General features: G+C 39.6%; 1 protein-coding gene across 1 annotated transcript in view; it reads left to right on the top strand.

Annotated features, from left to right (window-relative positions):
• The first annotated feature begins 746 nt into the window (after positions 1–746).
• Positions 747–24,702, top strand: part of LOC121515900 (A disintegrin and metalloproteinase with thrombospondin motifs 2-like) — a 191,803-nt gene continuing 167,847 nt past the window's right edge. Inside the window, exons 1-2 of the mRNA XM_041796840.1 lie at positions 747–950; positions 2,405–2,814. Of these exons, the coding sequence (XP_041652774.1) occupies positions 863–950; positions 2,405–2,814 (498 nt within the window). The 5' untranslated portion in view covers positions 747–862. The remainder of the gene's footprint in view (positions 951–2,404; positions 2,815–24,702) is intronic.

The following is a 24,702-nucleotide window of genomic DNA, read 5'->3' as shown; positions in this document are numbered from 1 at the left end:
GCTTTTTTAACCAGCTCACCATAAGCTTCTCATCAGTGTTTACAACATCATATAAAATGGTCAAGAGGGCTAAATGATGTGCTAAATGAGGGCAGTGCAGGTTAAGGGTGTAAGACTTCTCTTTTCACTCTCTGTAAATTGGACCCTCGGGCCTTGCAAAATTGAGTGCGTTTCTACTATTAAGCCACACGGGGCGCTGCTGCTCCCCCAGTCCAGGCCAGGACGCCTGATGGGATATCCGAAGTTTTTCTCGGCGTGCAGCTCGTCGGGGACCGGCGGAGGGGAGGGCTGAGCTGGAGTTTGGATGGAAGAAAGAGCACCCAAGTTTAGAGAATCACTTTTGGGTGCGCCACACTCTGGAGGTGTGATGAGGCAGTGCGCTTGTGAATTCCGCTGCATTTTCTGGAGCTGTCAGCTGGCCTGTCAGTCAGTCAGTCTGCTGCACGGCCAGCTCTCTCAAATATCCTCAGTCTCATCTCACACAGGGAGCGTGTGTGGGCGCACCGTGCCCGTGATGTGTGTTCGTGTCTGTGTTTATGTGTGCGAGTGGAGTCGGAGCACTAAGTAAGAGTGGGGGAGCACGCACAATGAGAGAGAGGAGTTCAGGGGGAGAGAGAGATATAGAGGAGGAGTGTGTGTGTGTGAGGGAGAGAGAGAGAGAGTGAGAGAGAGAGAGACCTGAGCAGAGAGGGGGAGGAGAGAGAGAGGGGAGGAGAGCTCCGTCTCTCCCGGTGCACTTGGCAGTCTAGTTGCGGGCTGCTGTGCTGTTGCTGTCGTGGCGTGGCTGGTCGCGCCAGGCGGGGAACTTCACCACACTGGAGCCCGGAGTCCCACTCTCTCACCTGCGCAGTTCGGAGCTGCCATGGGTCTCTCGCCTGGATTTACTATCCTAATTATTTTACCGGCCTTTCTGCTGCGCACAAGCGGCCTTTACATCGCCAGTAGCGTTGGTACGTACAGTACAGTCAAACGTGGTCACTGTTTATGTTGTTCTCCGTTATCTGTTCATCTCCTATCAGCAGGGCTGCACGGGGCTTTTAATGCGCGCACTGGAAGTCTGGAGCTCATCGTAGCGAGCTCACAAACACTCTCCGCTTTCTTCTTCTTGTGTTGATTTTTTTGGCATGCTTTTGCAGTTTTTACAAACAACTCTGTAGGACGCATTTGCAACTTCTGTGCGTCCTGCTGAGGGGTTTGTAGGGTCTCTCCGGAGGTCCCTCAGCGGTGCAAGCAGTGTGATGTGCCTTCTCCCATAGCAGGGAAGATAGTATTATCTGGGGTGTAAAGGGGCATCAGATGCACCGGTTTAGTGTCGGATTTTACAGGGAAGTAGCCTTACATTATCTGATTCTGCCGCTGTCGCATCTATCGATCTGTCACAGGACACTGGAGTCGGATGTAAGCTTATTGATCACACTATTATCAAATCAGCCCTATAACAAGAGGGCTCAAGAAATATTAACAGTGTGTGCAGGGCCTTTCAGTAAACAAACTTTACACATTACACGTGACCGATGAACAACAACAACAAAAACACAATGTGCATGTGAAGACCACTTTTAACTGTCTGTGTGATGGCACTGACACCATGTGGCCTTGACACCGTGTGTGTGTGTGTGTGTGTGTGTGGTGGTGGTGGGGGGGTGCTGGACTCATCTCTCCTTAATGCACCTGTATTGTTATTACCGCACGTGACGTTCTTTTACCTGTAGTAATAAGCATGCTGGCTATTTAATGATGAAGATGATACTGCAGACACATTTCATGTATCGTATATAGATTGAGATTTTTTCTAAACTGTCAAGATTCCGAAGATCTGTTTTCCCTGTTCCTTCGATGTTGAGGTTAAAAGGATGAATCTTTCTCTGATCGCCCAGCCTGACGGTGAGAAAACAGCGTGAGAAAGCCGTAATTATCACCTGATCTTGTTCCGGCTCTCCGGTGGAAGGGCACAGAAGGTGTCAGGAGCGCAGCTCGCACTGCTGAGGCTGCCTTTTCCAAACGCGCATTGCCGAGCACCGGGGTCGTCTCTGGGTTCATGGGTGGGGCTGTGTGGGTGTGGGTTTTTTTTTTTTAATTTTTTGGGGGGGGGGGGGGGTTAAATTTATTTTTGTGTTCTTTGTAATAATGAATAAAGAATAAATTATATGAAATGCTTGACATTTTTCCTCCTCATTTTTCCTCCTGTGTATCCCCTTCCCCCTCCTTCCATCTACAACCCCTCTTTCTCTCCACTGTTTTTCCTCCATGTACCCCATGACGTCTCCTTCTCCCTAACCTCTGCCTCTATAATGTTCCTTTTCCCTTTTCTACATTTTTATATCTTCCTTCCCAAATAATCTTCCTTCACTAATCTACTTCTGCCTCCTCTCCCCCATCACCCCTCCCATTATCCTGTTCCCAGACTCCCTGCAGCACGTCCTGGGGGAGTATGGACTGGTGAGGCCGATCAGTGTGGATGCAGAGGGCCGCTTCCTGTCGCATGCCATCTCAGCCGGCCTAGTGGCAGAGGGGCAGCCCCGTAGGCGCCGGAGGAGGGAGGTAGGAGTGGGGGATGATGAGTGGGAAGGACCAAGAGGAGAACCAGCACCCTCTCTGGAAAGGCTTTACTACAATGTCAGCATCTTCGGCCGGGAGTTCCACCTGTGCCTGCACCACAATGCCAGGCTGGTGGCCCCCGGAGCCAAGATGGAGTGGCGCGATGACAGCGACAGCACCCGACACACGGAGCAACTGCATGACGAATGCTTGTACGTTGGTGACATCACAGACACACCAGGAGCCTCTGTGGCTATCAGCAACTGTGACGGCTTGGTAAGTGTACTACCTGAGTCACCTGTGCTCTCTTTTCTGACTGCTGTGGGCTATATGGAAATGATGTGAATGGTCAACAGAGAGCAGAAGTTGCATTTCTGAGAGTTTGGGACTACCAAGCAAAGGGACTCTTGGCCCTGTCACAGCCTTAGTGAGTCTTTCTGGTTCCCTCATTGTTCAGAGGTTTTCATGAGGTCAGACTTTTGAATTACTGTAGTCTTTGCTGTCCTCCACGTTGGCTGTACCATGGAGCCTGTTGTGAGGAATACCTGAGTCATGTTCTCATCCCTCTGTTCTCTGCCCTTTTTCATTTACTCATGCAGGGATGGATGGCTTTAAAGAAAAGTACACTGATTTTTCACAGTTAACCTATCTTGTGCATTTACAATAACATTTAGCTGACTTCTAATCCCCGCTAAATATAAATGCACAAGTGTCTGGCAAATAGTCTACACGATGAAATGACTTAAGTTCAAACTGCCACCATGAAATATTTTGGTTGCACAACAGTTGCTCAAAGAGCCTGAATTGTAAATGCTTTTAATAGAGCTGATAATGAATAGAAGTAGAGGAAAAGAGATGGCAAACAGTTGGTGAATGACTGTTAGCGAGGGAGAGAGAGAGAGAGAGAGAGAGGTGAGATTTAGACAGTGTGGAGACTTTACACAGGAACTGCTGAGCTGAGATGATGCAGAAAGATGGAGGCCAGAGCCTGAGGAAGAGGTGGAAGGGACAAGTGCAAGACATGAGGAAAGTAAAATGGAGTAAAAATGGGAGAGGATGTGCACAGATTGTAGTTTGGAGTTCCCCTCATTAGGAAAACTGTTCATTAGTCAGCCAGATAAGCCCACCACTGGAGCTGAGTAGCAGCGACTGGATCCGTTTAGGGTTGAGGACACAGGGGACTGAGCGAGCAGCTGAGAGAGCAGGCAGGGAGCCAACACAGCACAGGCCTGACATGCCCACTTAGCCTGATACTAGCAGCAGCTCACTCCTGCCTGTCATAACAGAGCCTATTGGCAACTTCCAGAGATGCTTATTGTTTAAGTGTTGCTGTTTAGAGATCACAACAAACCCTGAGGTTGTACTGGTCACTGCCTTTTATGCATATCACAGTGGAAGACTTTTTTGTCAGGGGGAGACTGTGGAGGTAGCACATGGCAGAAAAAGAAGTGATGGACACTGGGGGGGTATCACAGGGTACTTCAGAATACAATAGGATACATGGCCCACGATACTGATATTGTCACGATACATCGCTCTGTGATAATTGATATATTGCAAGAAAATTGTGTAAGGATACATCACAAAATATGTCTAATCAGAGAATAGAAATAGTCATAAAACAGTCAAGTGCAGGATTTCTCAATTTATTCACTGTAATTTAGTGTCAGTTTCACAGATTTCGACACAGCAGCTTCAACAGGCTTTCACGTTAGCTGTTAGCTACAATGCTATCGCTATGATGTCTAGCTCACAGATTCATTGTGCTCTCTGAGTGTTTCACTCTGGTGTGACATATCTAGCAAATGACTTGACTCCTGACTAAGTTTGTACTGTCTTTAATGTTTTTGAAGCCAAAATAAATCCGCATATTTGCTATGAATGCTGCTATGTAAGCGCAGGCAACTGGCTCACTCAGACCAGAGGTCTCGCGTGATCTCGTTGTCTAAAGAGAGAGGAGGGAAGACTCCAATGCCTGCCACCAACTAGCAATCAGTGGATGAAATTACACCACAAACTGCTACACCAAGAGAATTTAATCAATAAAATACAGATACTGCATTTTAAAATATATAATTATATTATTATATTATTATATTTTAAAATATAATAATATAATAACTAGTGCTGTCAAACGATTAAAATTTTTAAACAGATTAATCACAGGGTTGCTGTGCTCAACGGTAACCCTACTTGGACAAACTGCCCGAAATGCATTGCCGGAGATGTTTCAGAGATTTTGAGTCATTCTGTGCTGTAGATGGGTTAATTGCATTAAAACTTTTAATCAGAATCATCATGATGATGGATTAACCTGCATTAACATGTCAATTTTGACAGCCCTAATAATAACAGAAAGTGACACGGAGCACTGCTGCCTCAGAGCGATCTTTTGAAGTGGCGTCCCCTGAAGCAGGCCGTAGTGTGGTGGTGGACCTTGGTGGTCCTGAGCTCTACCTGTTTGGGCCGTTGGCTCCAGCACCAGCGTTAGTAAAGCTGGAGCTCTTGGAGCAGAGGCAGTGCAGGTGCATGAGAGCTTTCTCTCACTTCTACTGCCCAGATGTAAATAAGCTCAGTGAATGAAAAGGCAGTTTGTCTGGTAATTTTTGGATCTAGACTATGGAGACAAAAATGTATGCAGACCGTATCAAGTTAGACTGGCATGTCGACTGTAGAAATACATAACAACGTGATCACAGAAATATAGACGTAAACCTGAAAGAATGATTGAGGGCTGACTGTGTTAGTACTGCTAAGTTTCACCACACTCATTTATTGGACCTGAAGGCTTTACACAGTGCATTCTGATGAAGAGCACAGCGTTAACATGGCTGTTTTCCAACAAGAAAACTGCACTGGGTGTTTACTCTACTCTGATTTCTAAAAGTTACACATCTGATTTGAAATAAACAAAGTTAATGAAAAAGACAGCTATTTTAGTACAAATTTCCCCACTACACCATAAATCTTCTACAGTTCAGAACTTCAACATAAAAGACCAAGAGAGTTTAATAGTAAAAGTACGTTTTAAAATTCCTGTCTTTACCTCGCACTGCTGGAGCCTCATATGCCCTTTGAATAAACTTCATCCACTCATGCACAGACTGTGGATTTTGTCCTCCATCCTTACATCAGTGTGGCATTACAAAGGGATTTCTTCAGGCCTTCTAAAGACAGGCGACATGATCAAAGAAGCAGAAAAAAGTCCCAACTTACACACAGACATGTGTGTGTTGTCTTAAGACTGACTTAAATAATGTCTGACTGTCCTTTAAAATCATGTTTGTTAAGTGCTTTTTCAAAAACTACTCTCTTCTACTTACTGCTTTCCCCAAACATGTATGTTTGCAAACAATGTTGGAATGGATAGATATAAAAATGCCATCAGTACTGCAACCATCCCATTAAACAGTGAAAAAGGGAGACACCCTTTTATTAATCTCATCCACTTACATTTCATTTTCCTCTCTCCGCCCCTGAACAACTCCTGTCATAACTAATCAATTCTTACAACCTCCTCAAGCATGCCAAGAGCTGCAGCCAAGCTCTGTCAGGCTCGCCTCGATCTGCCTTCTGAAACCCAGCAGAGCCACGTAGACCAGCTCTGCCCTGCTGTGCCCACTTCCTCACTGACCCACAATCCCGGTTAGAGCTCTCTGTGCCCCGTGTTTCCGTTCACAGCTGAAAAATCTCCTGCTGGCTCTTATCCAGGGTGTGTGAACAGAGGAAGGAGGAAGAGAAACAAGAGGGGGGAAGATAGCAAAGAAATAGAGGAGGAAGAATGAAGAGGGCAAAGGGGTAGATCCCAAGAAGTTACAAATGACCAGAATAAATAAGAGAGGATGAGAGAGCACAGGGAAGAAATAAAATCTCTAAATGGACAAATGACCTTTGGAGGGAATTGAATCCTGAGAACAGAAGCTGTGATCAGCTGGTTGAGGAGGCAGCACAATGCACAGAGTAAGGAGAGGGGAGTGTATGTTTGTGTGTTTCCATGTGTTTTTTGTCCTGCAACAGGGCGGTGTAAAGTGAAATTAATCTGCAGCTGAGACCAGGTTTCTGTGTGTCTCTGTGTGTGTTTGAGTGCATGTGAACAGAGGGTTGACTGCGTAACTCAAAGGAAATTAACAATGATGAACTTCATCGGTTTCCACTTTAGCATGATTGATTGTGAGTGAAAAACATTTTTTTTTAACAAACTAGAGTTTAATGTTTCTTTGTGACTCTAAAATTGTTGATCACAAGGACATCCAAGTAGAATAGTGCTTTTATATCATATATTTGATATTCTCAGTACTTGTTTTCTTTTGTTTGCTGCAGGAAAAAAATGTTTGTACTTTAATTTAAACACAAACTTGGAATAAACAATTCCAAATTGTTCGGTATTTTTATAAATCCCCAGGTCATCCTTTAGTTCTCATTAGATAAGGATTATAAAACCACATTATACAAACTGTTCTGTTACAAAAGGACTTTATTCAGTGTTTGCAGTGGAGCTTCTTGAGACATTTTGTCATAACAGTTTGTTTATGGTAAAGGCCTTTCTTTGCTGTGTTAGTCTCTTTAAACAGATACCTTCATACATGTCTATTGGCAAGGGACAAGATATTTAGTGACAGAAGTGTCATGGTTTGTGTTTGTACGGCTTGTGGTAGACATAATAGTGCCTGAATCTGCTTGAAAGTGATTTAGTTTCATTAAAAAGAAAAGTTTGTATGGAGAGTAAAGAAGTTAGACAGCAGCTCTGTTATTTGTCAGTGATAAGGCTTTTTGTAAACAGACATCTACACTTACATGCGTATAGAATATACTGTATATGAAATTTCAAATGCAACTCCACATTGACATCTAAAGTTACCATTTTGGCTATGAACAATGAAGAACAAAGGAACTCTAATACTCTTTTCGTCTCTTATTTGGACAGCAGTTACAGTGGCTTCATAGTCAATAACTGATTGGTAAAAGCTGATGGGTCATCAATGGGATGGATAACTTCATGTTGGATGGAGCTATTTTTTCTGTACTTCACCTGTTCTCATGTTTTTCTTCTACTTCTTTTTGCTGACCTATATTTTGACACATTTCGGTCATAGTTAACTTTAAGAATAGATTTGAGGATTTTAACGTTCATTAGCTTAATTGAAACTGGACATGTAACAGAAATTTGACTCCTGTTTCTCAGCCAAAGCCAGTCAAAATGAAAGAAGTAGGGAAACGGCTTAAAACTAGGGATGGGAATTGATATGATTTTATTGATATCGATGCCATTATCAATTCTTCTTCATGATTCAATTCTTATCAATTCCCTTATCAATTCCTTTCCCGTGAAATTTCTTCTTGGAAAAAGTACTTTAGAGGCTTTCACTGTAAACAACTCAAATTTTATTGAGTCTCTTTCTCTCTGAACTCTGAACGTGTATGCCAGCTTCAGTGGTAGTCAGTAACAAGCACACTTCAATTCCTGGCTATAATTAACATCAATCGTTAGAGAGGAGAACATGCTTAAGTATACAAAAATTTTCTTATTTATTGGAAATGTCTTAGTCAAAAAAATTACTGATCTGTAATGATAAAACTAGTCTCTGGATCCTTGATCTCTGGACGTGTAGAAATAAATCAAAAACTTGAACAAAATTAAAATTTCTTGTAAAAAAAAAAGCAGGCTGTCAGTTTTTGAAAAATTAAGCCACACTTTTGACTGATTTTGCCTGTTTGTGACCGTCTGCCTTGTTAACTAGCCTCTCTGTTCTTGCTTGCTTTGCTGACTGCATCTGGTGAGACTGTGTTTTTCAAGGGATGTGGAAATAAGGCACTGATAGGGGAATGGTTTAGATTAAATGTAAATGTTGGGGATGGACCACATAAAACTGCATGAGACCAATGAACCAAACAAAAAATGAAAAAAAGTTTTTGTATAAATTCACATGAAAAGCGACTTTAACCAGAAACATATTCCAGTTTTGCACAAAATTGAAGGGTAAACCTGTACAAACATGCTTGAGGGTAAAATTAAACCTGTTTTTTTCTCACAAGACATCTCATTGGATTTACAGTGTTGGGTTCATACATGCATCTGTGCAAACATGTGTGTTTGAGACTTAGACCCCTGCTGTAGTCTTTCCTACAGCCACAGTGAGATGTGGAGGCTGTTGGCTTTGTTGGCCTGAGTTTTTGCACATGTGGGTGTAAGGTCAGGTGCATTCACGTGTGTGCGTCTTTTGGGGATCTTATGTGGAATCCGTTGTCAGCAGAGCTCCTGTTTTTCCTCTTCCTACTATAGACAGAGATGGAGTAAAGGAGAACGAGTTTTATGAACTCAAATTAATTTAAAAATAAGTCACTGTCATTGTTTCTGACTGAAGTCGTGGGAAAGGGACTGTCACCATGTACACAGCATGCTGAGGTGCTGTCAGTTTCACGTTAGAATTTAGCATTTTCATCACGATTCAGGACTGTTTTTCAGTTTAGTTTTTGATTTGTTGTTTGATTGATCCTCTGATCCAACTTTTGAATCTGATACCTAGCCTTTGGGTATCTGCCAATTTTGTTTTTTTTTTAATGCTGTTTGCATTGTCTCTTAAAATGATATGTATTTTTGTAAACTGATAAGGCATTTTCTCAAATGAAGTTCAAATTTTAGTCTTTAGCCTGCAGTACAATACATAGCTGGAGGTATCTGTGGTGAAGCGTATAGCTTTTTCATCCGTTAACTCTTCGGATAAATGTTATCATATGTTCATGTAGAGGGAAACCGAGTGCCCCATTGTTATATGGTGGCAACCTGTGCTGTGGTTTTAAGTATTGTGTTGCTCTGAAGCAATCGTTGGCAGTTCTCGTGACTATGTTGTACAGCTAACAGAGTCGACTGCTTCACTGCATTTCATTTGACTGCCTTCTTTGCTGAAACTTCTTGTTTAACCACCACCTGCTGACACATTTGCTTTTTAGATGGTGTTGGTAGTTGTAACGTTGTTGGCGTAACAAGAATGAAATAACTCCAAGGAGCGTAGAAGTGAGCTTTATTGACTGGCCTCAAGTATCAGCATGATAGATTGGCCCATTGATACCTGATCTTGCATCTCAGTCTGTGTCTGACTAATATCTGATACCAGGATGGGATCAGTGCATTCCTTATTGTTTAGGATTTAAAGGATAATCAGGACATGATTAGAAAAGACTCCCACACAATTAAACTCCTCCCTATCTAAATATGAGTTAACGAGGCGAGGTGGTCTTGTATCTCATATGACCAAACAAAATTTCAAAGTAGAAGAGAAACTGAAAAGGAGCATGTTGAAAAGAACATTATAAAAAAGTGAAACAGAAAGGAAAAATAATGGAAATAAAGTTCTAGATATCAATATTCTCAAGCTTTTAAGCTTGCTAGCCCCAAAATAACAGTACTAGAGACAGGGGACCCCCACTGTACCTGGAGGTGGTTGAAGCATTGTTGAGCACAGCTGTGCAAATTCAAGAATTGTCTTGTGAACACTTGCATTTTAAGGATTTTTTTAAGCATTACTGTGATTTCAGTCTCACCAAATTATCATGTTTTTATTCATCATGTAACTAGTTTTATGCCTATATTTTTGTAAATAAGAAATGTCAAATTTGAAATCATTTAAAAATGTTGTTTTATTTATTTATTTATTTTTTGGAAGGCATCAGACGACCCCCTTTCAGACCCCCACGTTGAGAACCACTGTTCTGAAATTGTGTTGAATGGATACTGGTACACATTAAACAAAAAGAGGCCAGGGCTGGGGCTGAATGATTTTTAAAAGTTATCTAATTGTGATTTAATTCATATTATGAATACAATATGATTTGTATTAAAGGGAATGATTCTCATTTTTAGAAAACAAAATGTACACAAAAATAATGAAAGTAGATTATTTTTAGCTATTCTAATAAAATGACACTTGAATCTGTACATGATGTGTAGAACACAACATGTCCTTTCAGATTAAAGAAATATTGCACATAATTGTTCAGCCTTAATAAGGGCATGCTGTTTAAATGATCTCTGTAAGGTAAAATCTGAATGCATCTGACCTTTGCCTAAAGTGCTGTATACTGTGTATCATTGTGCTTTCATTAATTATTGGCTGTGGCAATCTCTTAGACCTCTGTAGTCCAGTGGTATGTTATGAATTTCCTACGACTGGTTTCTCTTATCTGTACAATCATGTGTGAGAACTCAAACATGACCTCCATCTCTAAATATTCTTCAGATGCTGGCCTTCACAATTAGTCAGACAAAACAGCTTTGAATTAGCAGCCCCTTCTTCCTGTTATTGTTGGAGCTGTTTAGTATGAGGAGAGATCCAGAAATCTAGCACTCCTCATCAGTTTTACTGCTCCTAAGTTTAAAGAATCTTTTCACAAAATCTGAAGGTAATCACTTTTTCCTAATGTTGTTAGCTTTGTCTGTGTGTTCGTTTATACTGATGTTATGATGTTAATGGTGCTGCCCTGTCACTCTTAAAAAACATATTTTAAGATAAAGATAAATAAACATCACATTTAGTTGTCACACAAATAAACTTGTGCTCCCGTTGTCAAGCTGCACACCCTGATGCCTGTCTCTGGGGTGAGGCAACCAGATGTGTGAAAGCCAGAGATAATAAGTAAGTCCTGATAAATGGTAGGGCTGCTTAGGTTTCCGCGGGAACAGGGGGTTACACAGGTGTGAGGAGCAAAAAGGTGTGCATGCAGGCCAGAAATAAAATCCAGCGAGGTGAGAATTGATTTTCATATCTGTGAACTCAGAGTTTACTCCTTGAATTTAACTTAAGCTGAGGTCTGACAACATGATTTTTTTTCTTTTGTGAAGGTAACAATGACAGCTCATGCAGTGACTCGACCAACAGATGTCACGGACTACACAGAGGTTCATGATAGACCAGTGGTTCCCAACCCTTTTCCCTGGGGCTCTTCTGACTTGTATCTAAGAAAAGCCAAGAAACCCCGAAACCGACAAAAAATGAAGTGATGGATTGCTGTCAAAGTCTGCATCATTTAATTGTTTTAATATAGGCTAAATATAAACTATATAAACAATTTAGGTAAAGTTTTGCCATGATCTTCATTAATATATGTCAGTTTAATTTTGACAACCACAGAGCAGTAATGGGTATTTTTCATCAACATTTCTGTCTTTCAGTCTGTGGTGGTCTTCCCTCCATGACGCATCATAAAGACAGGGATGTTCCTGTCAGAGGTCAAGCTTTTGTTTGTCTCATTGTCTCTCAGTCTTATTTTTCTTTGCCATTTGTTTTGTTTACATTTGTGACTGTCATGTGTGCAGAGGGCTCAGTGCTCTTACTGATCAGCAATACTGACGTCACAGAACAAAGCGTAGAGGACAGGAAGAAAATTAAACATGCTAGACTTTCTGTTTGGGGTCATGAAGTATCTGAAATGTTTTCTTTATTGCCATTTACTGTGACATACTACAAAGATGACATGCCAGATTTTTGGGGCCGACATCTGGTGGCTTAGGCTGTAATTGTGCCAAAAATGGTTAGTCTGACCTCAGCTTTAGATATACACTTGGAAGACAAGTCACGTGCTCTCATAGGTGGGATGTACATCTTCCTACCTAAACAAAATAAACACCCGGCAAACCTCAGCAGACGTGTAACCTAAGAGCTCAGGCACACATGAACAGACACAGAGAAATATAGCAAAGGAAAGCAGAGGTCCCATGAGCCATCTTTACCTCTCTGCATGACAAAAACCTGAGCACACATTTCTTACTGTCTCCATCCCTCACTCCCCTCTTTCCTCTTGTTTCTTGGCCAGCAGCGGTAGCAGCGAGCAGGAGAGCTCTCCTAATGATGGCACTAAAAGAGTCAGGAAAATGAGAAAGAGAACGAAAAAGAATGTGGCAGACAGCTTTTTGCTCCCCAACACCCACAGATTCAGAGCTCTGACAAAAAAAGAAAGCGACAGCATGAGACATGGTTCCTTTAGTGAGCAGTCTTTGTCTGTTTTTAGCAGCAGCTCTGCTCCCGAGCACTGATCAGATGAGTGATTTGGAGGGTTAAAGGTATTGCCCGTTGTCTGCAGGAAAAAGGCCAGGAAACTACAGTGTAATCTTATTAGATATTTTAAAGACTCCTTTTTTGTACAGAATGGGCTTTTTTATTTTTTGGCAGGTAATTAGCCCTGATTCCTGCAGGTGTTGCCCTTTATATATTATATTCTGATGTGCTCTATTTATGTATGGCTGTGCTTCACTGTGCTCATGTGTGCTATTAATGCACAGCAGGTATGCTGGCAGGCAGCTGTGTTATTTTTGTGCTTTCATTGAAAAGACTCAGCATCAACAACGGCAGAAATGCCAAAGCATTGACAGGTGTTTTATTTTTTTCTTTTCCGTGGGTGGGTGCCAGGAGACAGCACAGTCCTGGCACATACTATGAGGATAATCTAACATCTTAATCATCTCAGTATTAAATTATTATGCAATTTAAGGATGTTTGGATTTTAATAATACTAAAACTCCTGTGAGAATCTTTAGTTTCTATGATTTCACAGTCCTGCAGAGAAATCATACTCTTTATCTCTTTGCTGATCTTTTCACAAACATATGCAAATAGTGTTGTGATGATAAACTCAACTCATGGTATGGTTGATATTACAGTTCTGGGCTCCCCAGGAATGAGAATCAAAACCTAGTTCTATAAATAGCTGGTTCAGTATTGTACGAAATCAAAAATCAGTAATGTAGATTCATTAAACATACATCAGTTGTGTATTACAGTTTTTAATAAAACTGATTTGCACTTTTCACTGTCAGGGTGAAAGAACGACTGTTGCTAATACTCACTGGTCAATCTCCTCCACTCAAAGCAGCTGTTATAACACATCCAAACTTTGTACACAGAGTCTCTATGGTCAAAGACAATGATCCAACTTTAAAAATTCATGATGAAATCCACAGGATAAACAGGAGATAGCGGCCCTAACAAGGTAACTTTAGGCTATATAATAAGGTCAGGTCAGTAGAATCCCTAATAGACAAAGATACATTGAACATAATACATTTGTGTTCACATGTAACATCAAGAAAAGTTAAATCAGGCCTTGGTAAGAATCTCCTGTAAATAATAGATTGATTTGGAGGAAAAATGTGCATGTTTTCCCAAAATATAAAAAGTATAGGGATTCTCAAAAAAAGAAACTATCATCTCATCTTTTTACTGAATAATAACCTCCTCAAAAAAGTTTGGAAACAGTATTGCAGTCCATAATTTCTCCCCCTTATTAATACTAACTGGTATTGTATTTTACATTGTTGGAAAGCCTGATTAGTCACCTTTAAAATAAGATGCAACTTATATGGATCATGCATACGTGGAATGAGCAACCCAGCTGAATGTGTGAGTATAGCACCACCAAAAACACAAAATAACAACTTGGATAATGAAGGGTGTCAGTAACAATACCTACATCAATAGAAATTTAAAAATCCATATGCAAGACACCATTTATCTTTTTTTTTTTTTTTTTTTTTTTGAATTTTATTCATTTTCATTAGTTTGTATAATTATGATGGTGCATGTCATTCAGCATATCCACAATACACATCAATGTAGATATGCCATAATTGGCACAATAGCAAGTTTTCATCAGTTATCCTAAGGAAAAAAAAGAAAAAAAAAACATAAAATAGATTTAAAATGACCCGACACCTCACAGCACAGTTCACAAGACAGAACACAGAAAAACTCAAATTTATAAGCAAGATGAACACAGTTTGTGCATATGAAGGACAGACTTATGTGCCCACATACAATAAGCTTTTCTAATTTCTAATATTTTAAAAAGACAAGAGATTGAAGTCCATTTATAGATAAATATAATTTAATTTTAATTTTGTACTTATAAAACTGCAAGAGGAATTTTCTTCTTAAGTATTAGTGATACTTTATGAATTAGAAGTCATAGAAGCAATTTGTATATTTATTAAAGGTAACACTAGTGATGTCTTTCAGAGTTTTTACTTCTGCCTCTGCTGGTTTAAACAAAGATTGTCTAAAATGTATTTCCGTAAAAATTGTCAATATTATTATTGATTTTAAGTTGATTTTTGAAGTTTAGGTTTCGTTATCTCCTCCTGCTTAGTTTTAACAGGCTAGCACATCACTGGCTGTGAAATTCTGCTTTGGAAGTATAAATAAAGAATTCAACGAAGGACACCGCACCTGTGACCTGGTGACATCCTGTTACACAGAAAACAGCTGTATAGGAAAAGTCCATCTCCTTACTGATGCCTCGTTGCTTTAGAAAATCAGAATTAATTTCAGCCTGTTTCATCAATACTTAAAAAACCTCCTTGCAGTACACTGAAGATTAAAGGCCACCATGAACAGTCTTCATGTTCCCATAAATCTTATCCTGCAGAGGGCTTAATCATGAGCGAGTGTTGACAGAGCAGTAAGCCAATCACAATAATAGCCCCAGATATACACTAAATGCCAGCGACACGGACACTTGCGCCAGCCATGCCCCTGGAACACACTCAGTCATTACCTTCACATTAAGAGTCGATAGAGAAGGCAGCTCCGGGCCGAGCCAACTCATCCATCCATCCAGCCAGCCCTGCAGTTAAGCCCGGTCAGGCGTGGCAGCTCGCTTGGCCCTACACTGTGTTATTCCACCCCGGGTCACACGATAAGCAGCTCTCAACTGTAATCAGCTCAAATTGAAATGATGACATCAATTACAGCGCAGCGCACCGCTGTTATTGACCCCAGCTCGCACTGGCTGTGTAGACTAGGCTGTGTGAATGGGAAAAAAAAAAAAAAAAAAAAATCAGAAGGGTGATGGGGGAGCGCCTGCAGGAACCACATGGTGTGAGGGAGGGCCGGGTGTGGAGAGGCTAGACTGCTGAGGCATAGTATGAATGGAGAAACAGACAGTGAGAGAGATACATGTTCTCAGTATCTGATTGCAGGTTCCACCCTGCAGTGTGGCTCCACTCAAACACACAATTACTCAATCTAGAGCTATTATCAGACAGAGAGAGGAATAGAGAGAGAGGGGGAGAGAGAGACAGACAGAGAGCAGGCCCATTTTGAGGAACACTATACAGAGCAAAGGAGTGCTTTTACCAGAGCTGTGATTACTGCCGCTCACTCAGTGCACTTAACCAGCCCCCTCGACTCTCTTTCCTCTCTCTCTGTCATTCACAGAGCGCTCACTCACAGCACATGCTTTGTTTGAGTGGTTCAAATAACAGGATTCATCTGAGAAAATAGAGCAGTGGAACCCCAATGATTACAGGGAAAACACTTCTGTTATGTCATGATTACAGTCGCTTATGTTGATACTAAAATAAACTCTTAACAGACTGGAATGTAGCAGCAGAGGAATACAGCACTGTAAGTTTGACATCATAGTCTGAATTTCCTGGATTCTGTGATGTCAGTGGTATGCTTGATAACCAAAGCATGTGGGTATCAACACAACTGGAAGTGCTAAAATGCTAACTCACTTTTACGTTTTAGGACTCATTCCTGCACCACTCTATAACTGGACATTTACAAGCTTCCATGTCTGACTTCTGAAGGTTTGACTGGAAGCTGTTCCTAAAAGGTGCACCATTTTGGACTTCACATTTTACACTCACTTATCACTTTATTAGCTATACCTGTTCAACGGCTTATTAATGCAAACAGTTAATCAGCCAATCACATGGCAGCAACTAATGCATTGAGGTATGTAGACATGGTCAAGATGATCCTCTGAAGTTCAAATGGAAACCAAAGGTCATTGATGTTGTGGATGTTGGTGCCAGATGGGCTGAGTACTGAAAAATGCAGATCTCCTGGGGTTGTCAAGCATAACCATTTCTAGGGTTTACTGAGAATGTCTGAAAAAGTAAAAAGAATATACACTGAGTAACAGTTCTATGAGCCAAAATGCCTGATAAGACTGGTTCAAGTTGGTAGAAAGGCAACAACTGAAATAACCACTTGTTATATCCCAGGAGAGCATCTCTGAATGTAACACATCAAACATTGAAGCAGATGGCTTACAGCAGCAGAAGAACACATAGTGTCAGCTAAGAACAGGAAACCAAGGCTATAATTCACACAGGCTCACCAAAATGACACAACAGAAGATTGGATTTACAGAAATGAATGTTTTTCTTTATTAAAAGTTATTAATTTTCACTGATTGATATTTGGCTGTGTGGCTGTTCTGGGATCCCCTTGCCCTTCCATGAGCCTACATGGAAAGCATCAAGCAGGAGTGGAGTCCCCACTTTGAAAACGCCTGGGTTGTAAAATACTCTTGTTCTGTTCTCTTGGTATCAGCTAGCTAAGGCGTCATGCTTTTGTCCAGTTTCTGTTGAGTTTTCCAGCTAATACTTCACAGCTACAGTCATCTACAGGCCTCTCTTTCATTATAAAAAATTAAAACAGGAAATTAACAAATGTTTTTAGTTATATTACTCATTACCAGCAGCATCTACAGTGAGTCTGATAGTTTAGGAAGAAACTTCAGTGTGTTACCATTCAAAAGACACTTGGTGTTTGTACTCCAAAGGGTCCACACACAGCAATTGAATTTATTTTAGGGTCTTTCTGACTAATTTTACTCAGATTTCTAAGGGGTTAATTTTCTCAAGAGTTCATCAGTAGCAATGAATGAGCAGAAAGTTATTCTCTCAGCAAGCATACTACTGTCTGCTCCAACCGCCCTCCCAAGATGATGTCATCTCTCCTGTCTGGCTGCTTTATTTAGGGTCACAACACACTTGTTGTGATCTTAAGAGCTGATCACTTAGGATATATAATTTATACATAACATCAGCTTGAGTTCGGTCATGCTTTTGTCCATGCTGTTCACCACAGCGATGACCGCCTCTTAGATGTGGTGTTTTAGATTCCCTTTAAAACCTCTTTTCAGGCTGACAAACAACACAGTGTGCTTTGTTTTACTTTACTAACTAGTAGAGGTGTAACGATTTATCGATGTACAGTGCTTAACAAATTTATTAGACCACCTGTCATATTTGTCTCAGAGACCATCCAGCATCAGGAAGTGCTTTAATGTGAACTCTTCATTTTCAGCCAGCTCTCCACGTTTTACCATTTTGAACAGGAATGAGGGATTTCAAACTGAATTCACCCAAATTTGAGCCTGCTCACTGGGCTTCTCTGAGAAGTCAGAAATAAATCAAGCATAACATTCAACCACTAAAACTAAGTTTTCTGTTCAGGAATGCAAGTAAACAACTGTAATTTGACATATTAATCAAGAAATATTAATGTGCTTTACTATTTTTCTCAGTATTTTTGTAAATCAGTAAATTTGAAAATTCATGGATAACAATAATAATGATATTTTAGCATTAAAAATCTCATTTGGGTTAAAGAGCTTCTACATATTGGTGTATTAACCATTGCAGAAACATAAAAAATGATTTTGGTAATTACCAATGCTGTTAATTTAGGGCAGCTGTGGCATAAACCTTACTTTGGTTAGGGTTAGGGTGGTCTAATAAATTTGTTAAGCACTGTGTATTGATATATCGATTGGTTGATTGATGATCCAATCAGATCAATGGAAAGTCGAAACATCAATCTAAATGGGTGATTGAGGCAATACTTTTATTTTGAAATTCGCCCTCCGCATGCCTGTTCACAATTTCTGCCCCAGGCAGCGTCCTCAACAAGCTAGCTGCAAGCTAGCTAACTAGCAGCTGTGGCTTAAAGTTTTGCGGCTGAGGGAAAGACGGTTTCCTCTCCTCTCTTGGCTATGTGGGAATATTTCAGACAGAGGCTACTGCAGGACGGGTCTCTCCCCTTAGTTTGCCGACTACTTCTACATCTTTATCTGTATATAACTGCCATATGAGATCGTTCACAGATAGAAACACTCCACTCATTATGGCTGAGGTAGTGTGAGTGCTGTCTGCAGCAGACCGCAGATACGCAGAGAGGGAAAAGTCCACTGCTGCATGTCTCCTTTGATACACTGATTTTATTTCGCTGTCTCACCATTTATTAAAATCAAGGTGGCAATACATAAAAAATAATAAAACTTCATCACTATAACATCATATACCCCATATCTAACCTTATTTAAATCTCATAAGATGAATAAACTACAAAAATGAACTATCTGCCACATTAATAGGCCCCTGTGTAAAATATGAAGGGCTGATATAGAGCAGAAATGTATGTTGAAGTCCACATGTGTGTAAATGAGTTTAAGAAAAAAAAATCTAAAATGGGAACACAGGCCAAACATTTTGATCATTATTATAAAGGGTTGCAGAAAAAGTCTATATTGGTGCTTTAGAGTGATTTGAGGATTTGAGGACATAAAAACGTTTGGCACTGAAAATGTTTCCCGTTTTAAATCATGTTTTAACACAAATGTTAATAGTCGTGTTCCTAATTTAGAGGTAATCAGGTCTTTGTTGTTCTTTTTAAAGAGATATTTTTATTAAATACAGAGACCTGTCTATAATATAATTATAGAAATACTTTTTTTTGTAATTTTTGCATAAAATCGCCTGATATCGATCCTGGGCCCTATATCGGATTGAATCGAAATTGTATCATTGCAGATGCTATCGTATCAATAGCATATTGTATCAGGATGAAACAAGTGATTTACACCGTGATTGACACCATCCAAGAGGAGCTTTATTTTTTGCTGTTTTAGGCACTTCATTGTTGTAAACTCTGGGGGTGTGGTTGGCATATCTGTGAATATCTGCAGGCGTCTTATTTAAATGACGATTGTTTTTAGCAACAGTCAGCACCCGCTCTTTGACATCTGTCATTTACCAGATACACACATTTCACAAGTTACCTAAAGACCTTCATGTAAGATGATTTCCACACCTCAATCTGTACTTGTGTCTAAACCAGATTGATAACTTTGGGCCAGTATGAAGCAAGACATTTTACATGCTTTATCTGGTTTTAGACAGATTAAGGTATTCTCAAGAACAGAATTCAGATTATTACAAATTTTTGTAATTTGGCTATCTCGGGATGGCATGCAGATGGTAACTGTTCATCACCAGGTGATTAATTAAAGGGTCTTACATATAAAATTCTTCTACCCGCATCATTACCAGGCAAGATGCACGCAGACATTACAGGCTAGAAACATTAACAAAAACACAGAAGGAAGGAAAATATATACTTAATTAGTAAATGATATCAGAAATGCATCTAGTCTTTGACAATTGATTACAGCTAATAATAGATTGAGTTATTTTTTAAAATTATTTAGATATGAGGTGTTTTAGCAAATATCTAACATGTAAAATCTTGATCAAATTAAGAATATGTATACTTTCTTTACTCAGTAGCCTGCCCAGAGCTTTGCAGTAAGATAAGATGTGCTCTTCATATTTGTATGTCTGCAGACTTCTTCTTTGCACTTGTAGATGTTGCTGATGTGTGCATGAGTTTTAAATCAACTAAAAATGACTAGAATTATCCAGAGTTTAGTATCTTGACTTTTTATTGTGATGATGAGCATTTAGTTGCATGGCTCTTTTTGCATCTCTTCAATAAACAAAAGCAAATAGCAAATGACTGGAGAATAGCATTCTATTGTCAGAGTCAATTATGGATGCCATTGTGCCTTGCTTATTTCTGAGAATCAGGGGTTCCACTGAGGAGAGCATCTGCGATCTTTCAATGACCAATACAAAATTAATTCTTTAAAGTCCAGATGGTCCAGAAGTGCACTGTAAACCCGAATAAGTAATCAGAACTTAAAAATTTTGAGGCAGTTGATTGCCTCAAAATTTTTAAGTTTATAAACTTGAAAGTCAAAAGTTTTCAGAACTTAGAAGTTTGGATTTCATGCTACTTATACCTCATGATTACAGTTAAATCTAAGTGTTTATTAAGTCAACTAAAATATTTTAATTTAATATGACTTACATTTTTTAGTTATATCAACTCTAACAATTTTTGTTAATATGACTTAAAGTTTTCAGTTTTCAATCCATGGGAATGAGTTAATATAACTTAAAAAACATAAGTACACAACCACACAATTTTATGTTAACAAAACTCAATTTTTATTAGTTTCAGGTGTCATTGTTTTCAGCACACAAGTCAAAATTGTTGACTTAGTAATAAGACTTAGTCATAAGACTCAAAACTTAAAACTTTGAGGCAATACAGCAACATCAATTAGTTCAACTCTTAGGGTCTTTTACACGAGCTTCAAATAGCCACTAAATAAGCAAGAAGGATTCAGGATTCAGACGTAAATAAAATACATAATACAACCGTAAATTAACTCATATTGCCCATGTGAAGTAATCAGTGGGTCAGGAGTCCCTTACATGCAGTGCTGTTTCAAAAAACATCACTGATGCCATGTAGAGCACACATCAACATAACTTCGTCAAATAAGGCTGAAAACGTGCTCGTAGTGGTATTTTTCAAAACAACATGGCATGTCAAGGCTTCATGACCCAGGCTTCATGCTTTGCATGAGCCGTATGGAGGCATTTTATGGCTCTCTCATGCTTTTCATTTTCATTTAAATCCTGGGCAACCTTTGCTTCAATTGTTTGGGAGATAACTGCAAAAGTCAATATTTTGTGAGCTAAATAAAAACTTCACTCACCTTTCCCATCCATAATGAGTGAGAAGATAATATTCATTTTTGGGTGAACCGTCTCTTTGACACAGGAAAAAGAGAGCAGGTCTACATTACCTCAGACTTGACTTTGAGAGTTGGCCAGAGGTCCATGAGCTCGTTCACTGGTGGACAGGACTTAACTATAGTCTGTTGGTACAGGGCAAATGTGGTCTGCATCATCTTTCTAATAAGGGACAGGTTCTTCTCAGCCTTCTTGACTTCAACAATTTTCTGTCTCAACTCAAAGTATTCATACTCAGAATAGATTACCTGGTATCCTTATCACATCACCAGTTGTATAAGCCTGGCAGCTATGCAGAGGATATTCTGCTTTGACTGCAATAATTGCTCTGTTAAATAAAACAGGAGAACAGAGTCTGATATTTTCATCTTGATTAACTCCTGTCTTAACTTCGTAAAAGAGTCACCAGGAGATGCAAAGGCAGACAGACGAACAGCTGTAAGCATCCAAACAGGGTCAAAATATAAATGACTCTAATCCTAAATTTTATTAAAGCCATTATTTCCCTGTTAATAACCTTTAATTTGACACTGAATGAAAAATATTTTGTAAAGTCTGTTTTATTGACCTCTTTAGAATATTTTTAGATCATCCCACTGACACTTCAAGGCAACTGACAGTGTCTAAACTATTTTTTTTTTTTTTTTTTTTTTTTACAGGGGGGTGGTAGACCCCTGAAACTACTAGGTTTTAATCTTATTAGGGTGCCTTTAGGTTACATTTGGATAACAGATTATGCCCATACAAATAATTAATAGTTATTAATATTTTTTTTCCATTAAGATACAGGTGTATTTATATCATATGATGTCACAGTAACTGTGGACAAAAAATACATTATGAATGAATCAGCAGTCAAGCTAATAAAACTATTGCCTAAAAATGTCACTAATGAAAAGCATGAACAGATTAACTTTGAACTGCACGGTTAAATCAACACCAATGTCAGATTCACAAACGTAAGCTTCACTGATGAGCTTTATTCTAGCTGTTTTCTAACATTTCTTTTGTTCAAAATTATTATTCAATGCACACAAGTAGTAAATGTTATAGGTGACCACATGAACTCTGATTTATTCATCTTCCTCATGAAAAGCAGTTCACCTACTTCAGCATGGACTGTTAGTTTTTTTTTAAACATTGACAGAAACTGATGACTTGCAGCAGAGGAACTCAGGCTGAGTTAACAGCTATTAGGTGACAAATATGCTGATTCTGTCATGTCTGAAATAAAGAGGAATAAACTACATTTTTTACCCTTCATTAAAACACAAAAATGAACTACTGAGCTGCTGCTATCCTGCTATCGAGCTGGGGAGGCAGCTTACACTGGCGGAGCAGGGCTTCAGTGCAATATGAGACACGTTGCACAATGTGGAGGGACATGGTACCAAACATGTCTCATTAGCTAATGAGACACATTTTCATGTCCTCTCACTGTACAGGGGATGAATTTTTTGTACCACAATGGTTTAGATTATATTTAGGAAAAACCTGCTAGCTAGCTAGCTGACAGGAAGTTGCGCTTAGTGGGCGGGCAGTTAGGCTGATCCAAAGCTCGACTGAGACAGCGATTTCGATATGGAAGCTGCCGCGGATTATGAGCTCAACACTCAAGCTGAGAAACATCAGGATTTATAAATAACACATGATAAGACAGAAAATTACATTCTACTCTGTACTAATATCCTCATTTGTATGCCCAGCTTTTAGCATATGTTTTAGACCATTTGCCCATTATCGCATTGTAATTATTGTTTTCATTATGCTATTTATTTATTTGTTTATTTATTTAAAAATTATTTATCATTAATTCTTATTTGTTTATCCTGTTCATCTAATGAACTAAATAAAACTCTACTGCTCATCCCACCTTCGTTAACTTACGTTTTAGTCTGAGCTTTTGAAATCCAATCTACATAAAGTTATTACTTCAAATATGATCAAATATTCAAATATTTATTTCTTGTGCAGTCTATTGCATAATAGTATTCTCATCCTGGTAGTGCCCAAATAAACAGGCTGCATGCTTCCATATCATTCCTCACCCACTATAACCTTACTGACATCAGATACATGCAGTAATGTTGAAACTATAGAAAAAAGTTGAATTGATTATTTTTAATGTGTAATAACTTATTTTTTTAAAGTTGTGCTTCAAGTTAAGCTTTTGAGTTATGCTTACTTAATACACAAACAGTTCAAGTCAATCAAAAATTATAGGTTGAATTTACTTAAAAAGCAACACCATGTTACACAAACTCAACATATTTCAGTTAGTAGAATTTTTTTAAAAATCGAGTTTACACTATGTCATCTATTTAATTATTTTGAGCATTCAGGTTTACAGTGTGAACATCATTCTGAAAAACCAAAAAGATCTGAAGTAATTCAACAGAGAACAAACCAGTTCTTCCTGGAAATGTTATTTCTTGCCAGCCCTGCAGCCACCACCACTTCGCCTGTCAATCATTCAGCCAGCCAGTCAGTCAGTCCCACAGGCCACATCGCTGTGCAGAAAACTGATCGATGTTAGCCACATCAGCAGTTCTGGCTAACAGGCCCAAAGCAGCCTCTGTGGAGGCTCCTGAAAACAGGATGAGACATAGTCCCCGTGTTCTGCGTCCTAACAATCCTTCTGCCCGCCTGCCTGCCTACCCCTGTGTGACCTGGCACATGTCTCCTGTGGCCGCGCTGTTTTACCTCTCAGCAGCCGCACAGGTGGCTTTGTACTCTTAAAGTTCTCCCCACACAATCCTCACAAACAAAAAACATGAGAGAAGAGAGGAAAGGAGGGAGCGTGTAGAGGGAGCGAGGGAGGGTAGGTGGAGGGAAGACGACAGTAACACAAAGGAGGAGGGAGAGGCAGAGCGTGGTGGAATCTTAATGTGCCCAAACCCCAGCAAGAACAACAGCAGCATCATAACCATCACCACCTGCTCAGCGCTCAGTTAGAGGAGACAGGAGGAGGAGGGGTCTGCTTTATTAGCACCAAGAATTTCTCTTTTTATTGTCTCTTCCCCTCAGCTAAGGTCACTTCCCTGCTCACAGGAGCTAGTACATTTATCTCGCTGATCATGGATATTTTATGTTTGCTTCTACTGCGTGAGTGTGAACTCAAACCCCAAAAATATGTGTGCATTTTGTCCTAGTTTGGTCTAATTAGTTGTATTTGTTTTGTCTGTGGACGAACTGTTCAGATCTCTTGTTTGTATTTTCTGTTTACATGCTCCTTAATGAAACTCTTCCTGACCATCGTTATGTCTGTCTGTATCTCTGTCTGTCTGCATATCTATGTTGGAAAAATATTTGCTGGCACAGTAGGCAGCTAAGCAGCAACAATCACACCTCACAAGAAACTCGCACCCTCCTCATCTTACTAAGGCTGCCTGCTTTTGTTTCCTGCAACTGAGAAATAATCAGTTGTTATCTCCTTGTGTGTTTGGGTTTTTTAGCCAGTGCATAAGAACCATGGGAATTGTTAGTGTACCAGC

The sequence above is a fragment of the Cheilinus undulatus genome, linkage group 10 (genome assembly GCF_018320785.1).
Source record: "Cheilinus undulatus linkage group 10, ASM1832078v1, whole genome shotgun sequence".
Lineage (NCBI taxonomy): Eukaryota > Metazoa > Chordata > Actinopteri > Labriformes > Labridae > Cheilinus > Cheilinus undulatus.
The sequence above is the reverse complement of the archived record's forward strand: the minus strand, read 5'-3'. Positions and strand labels throughout refer to the sequence as shown.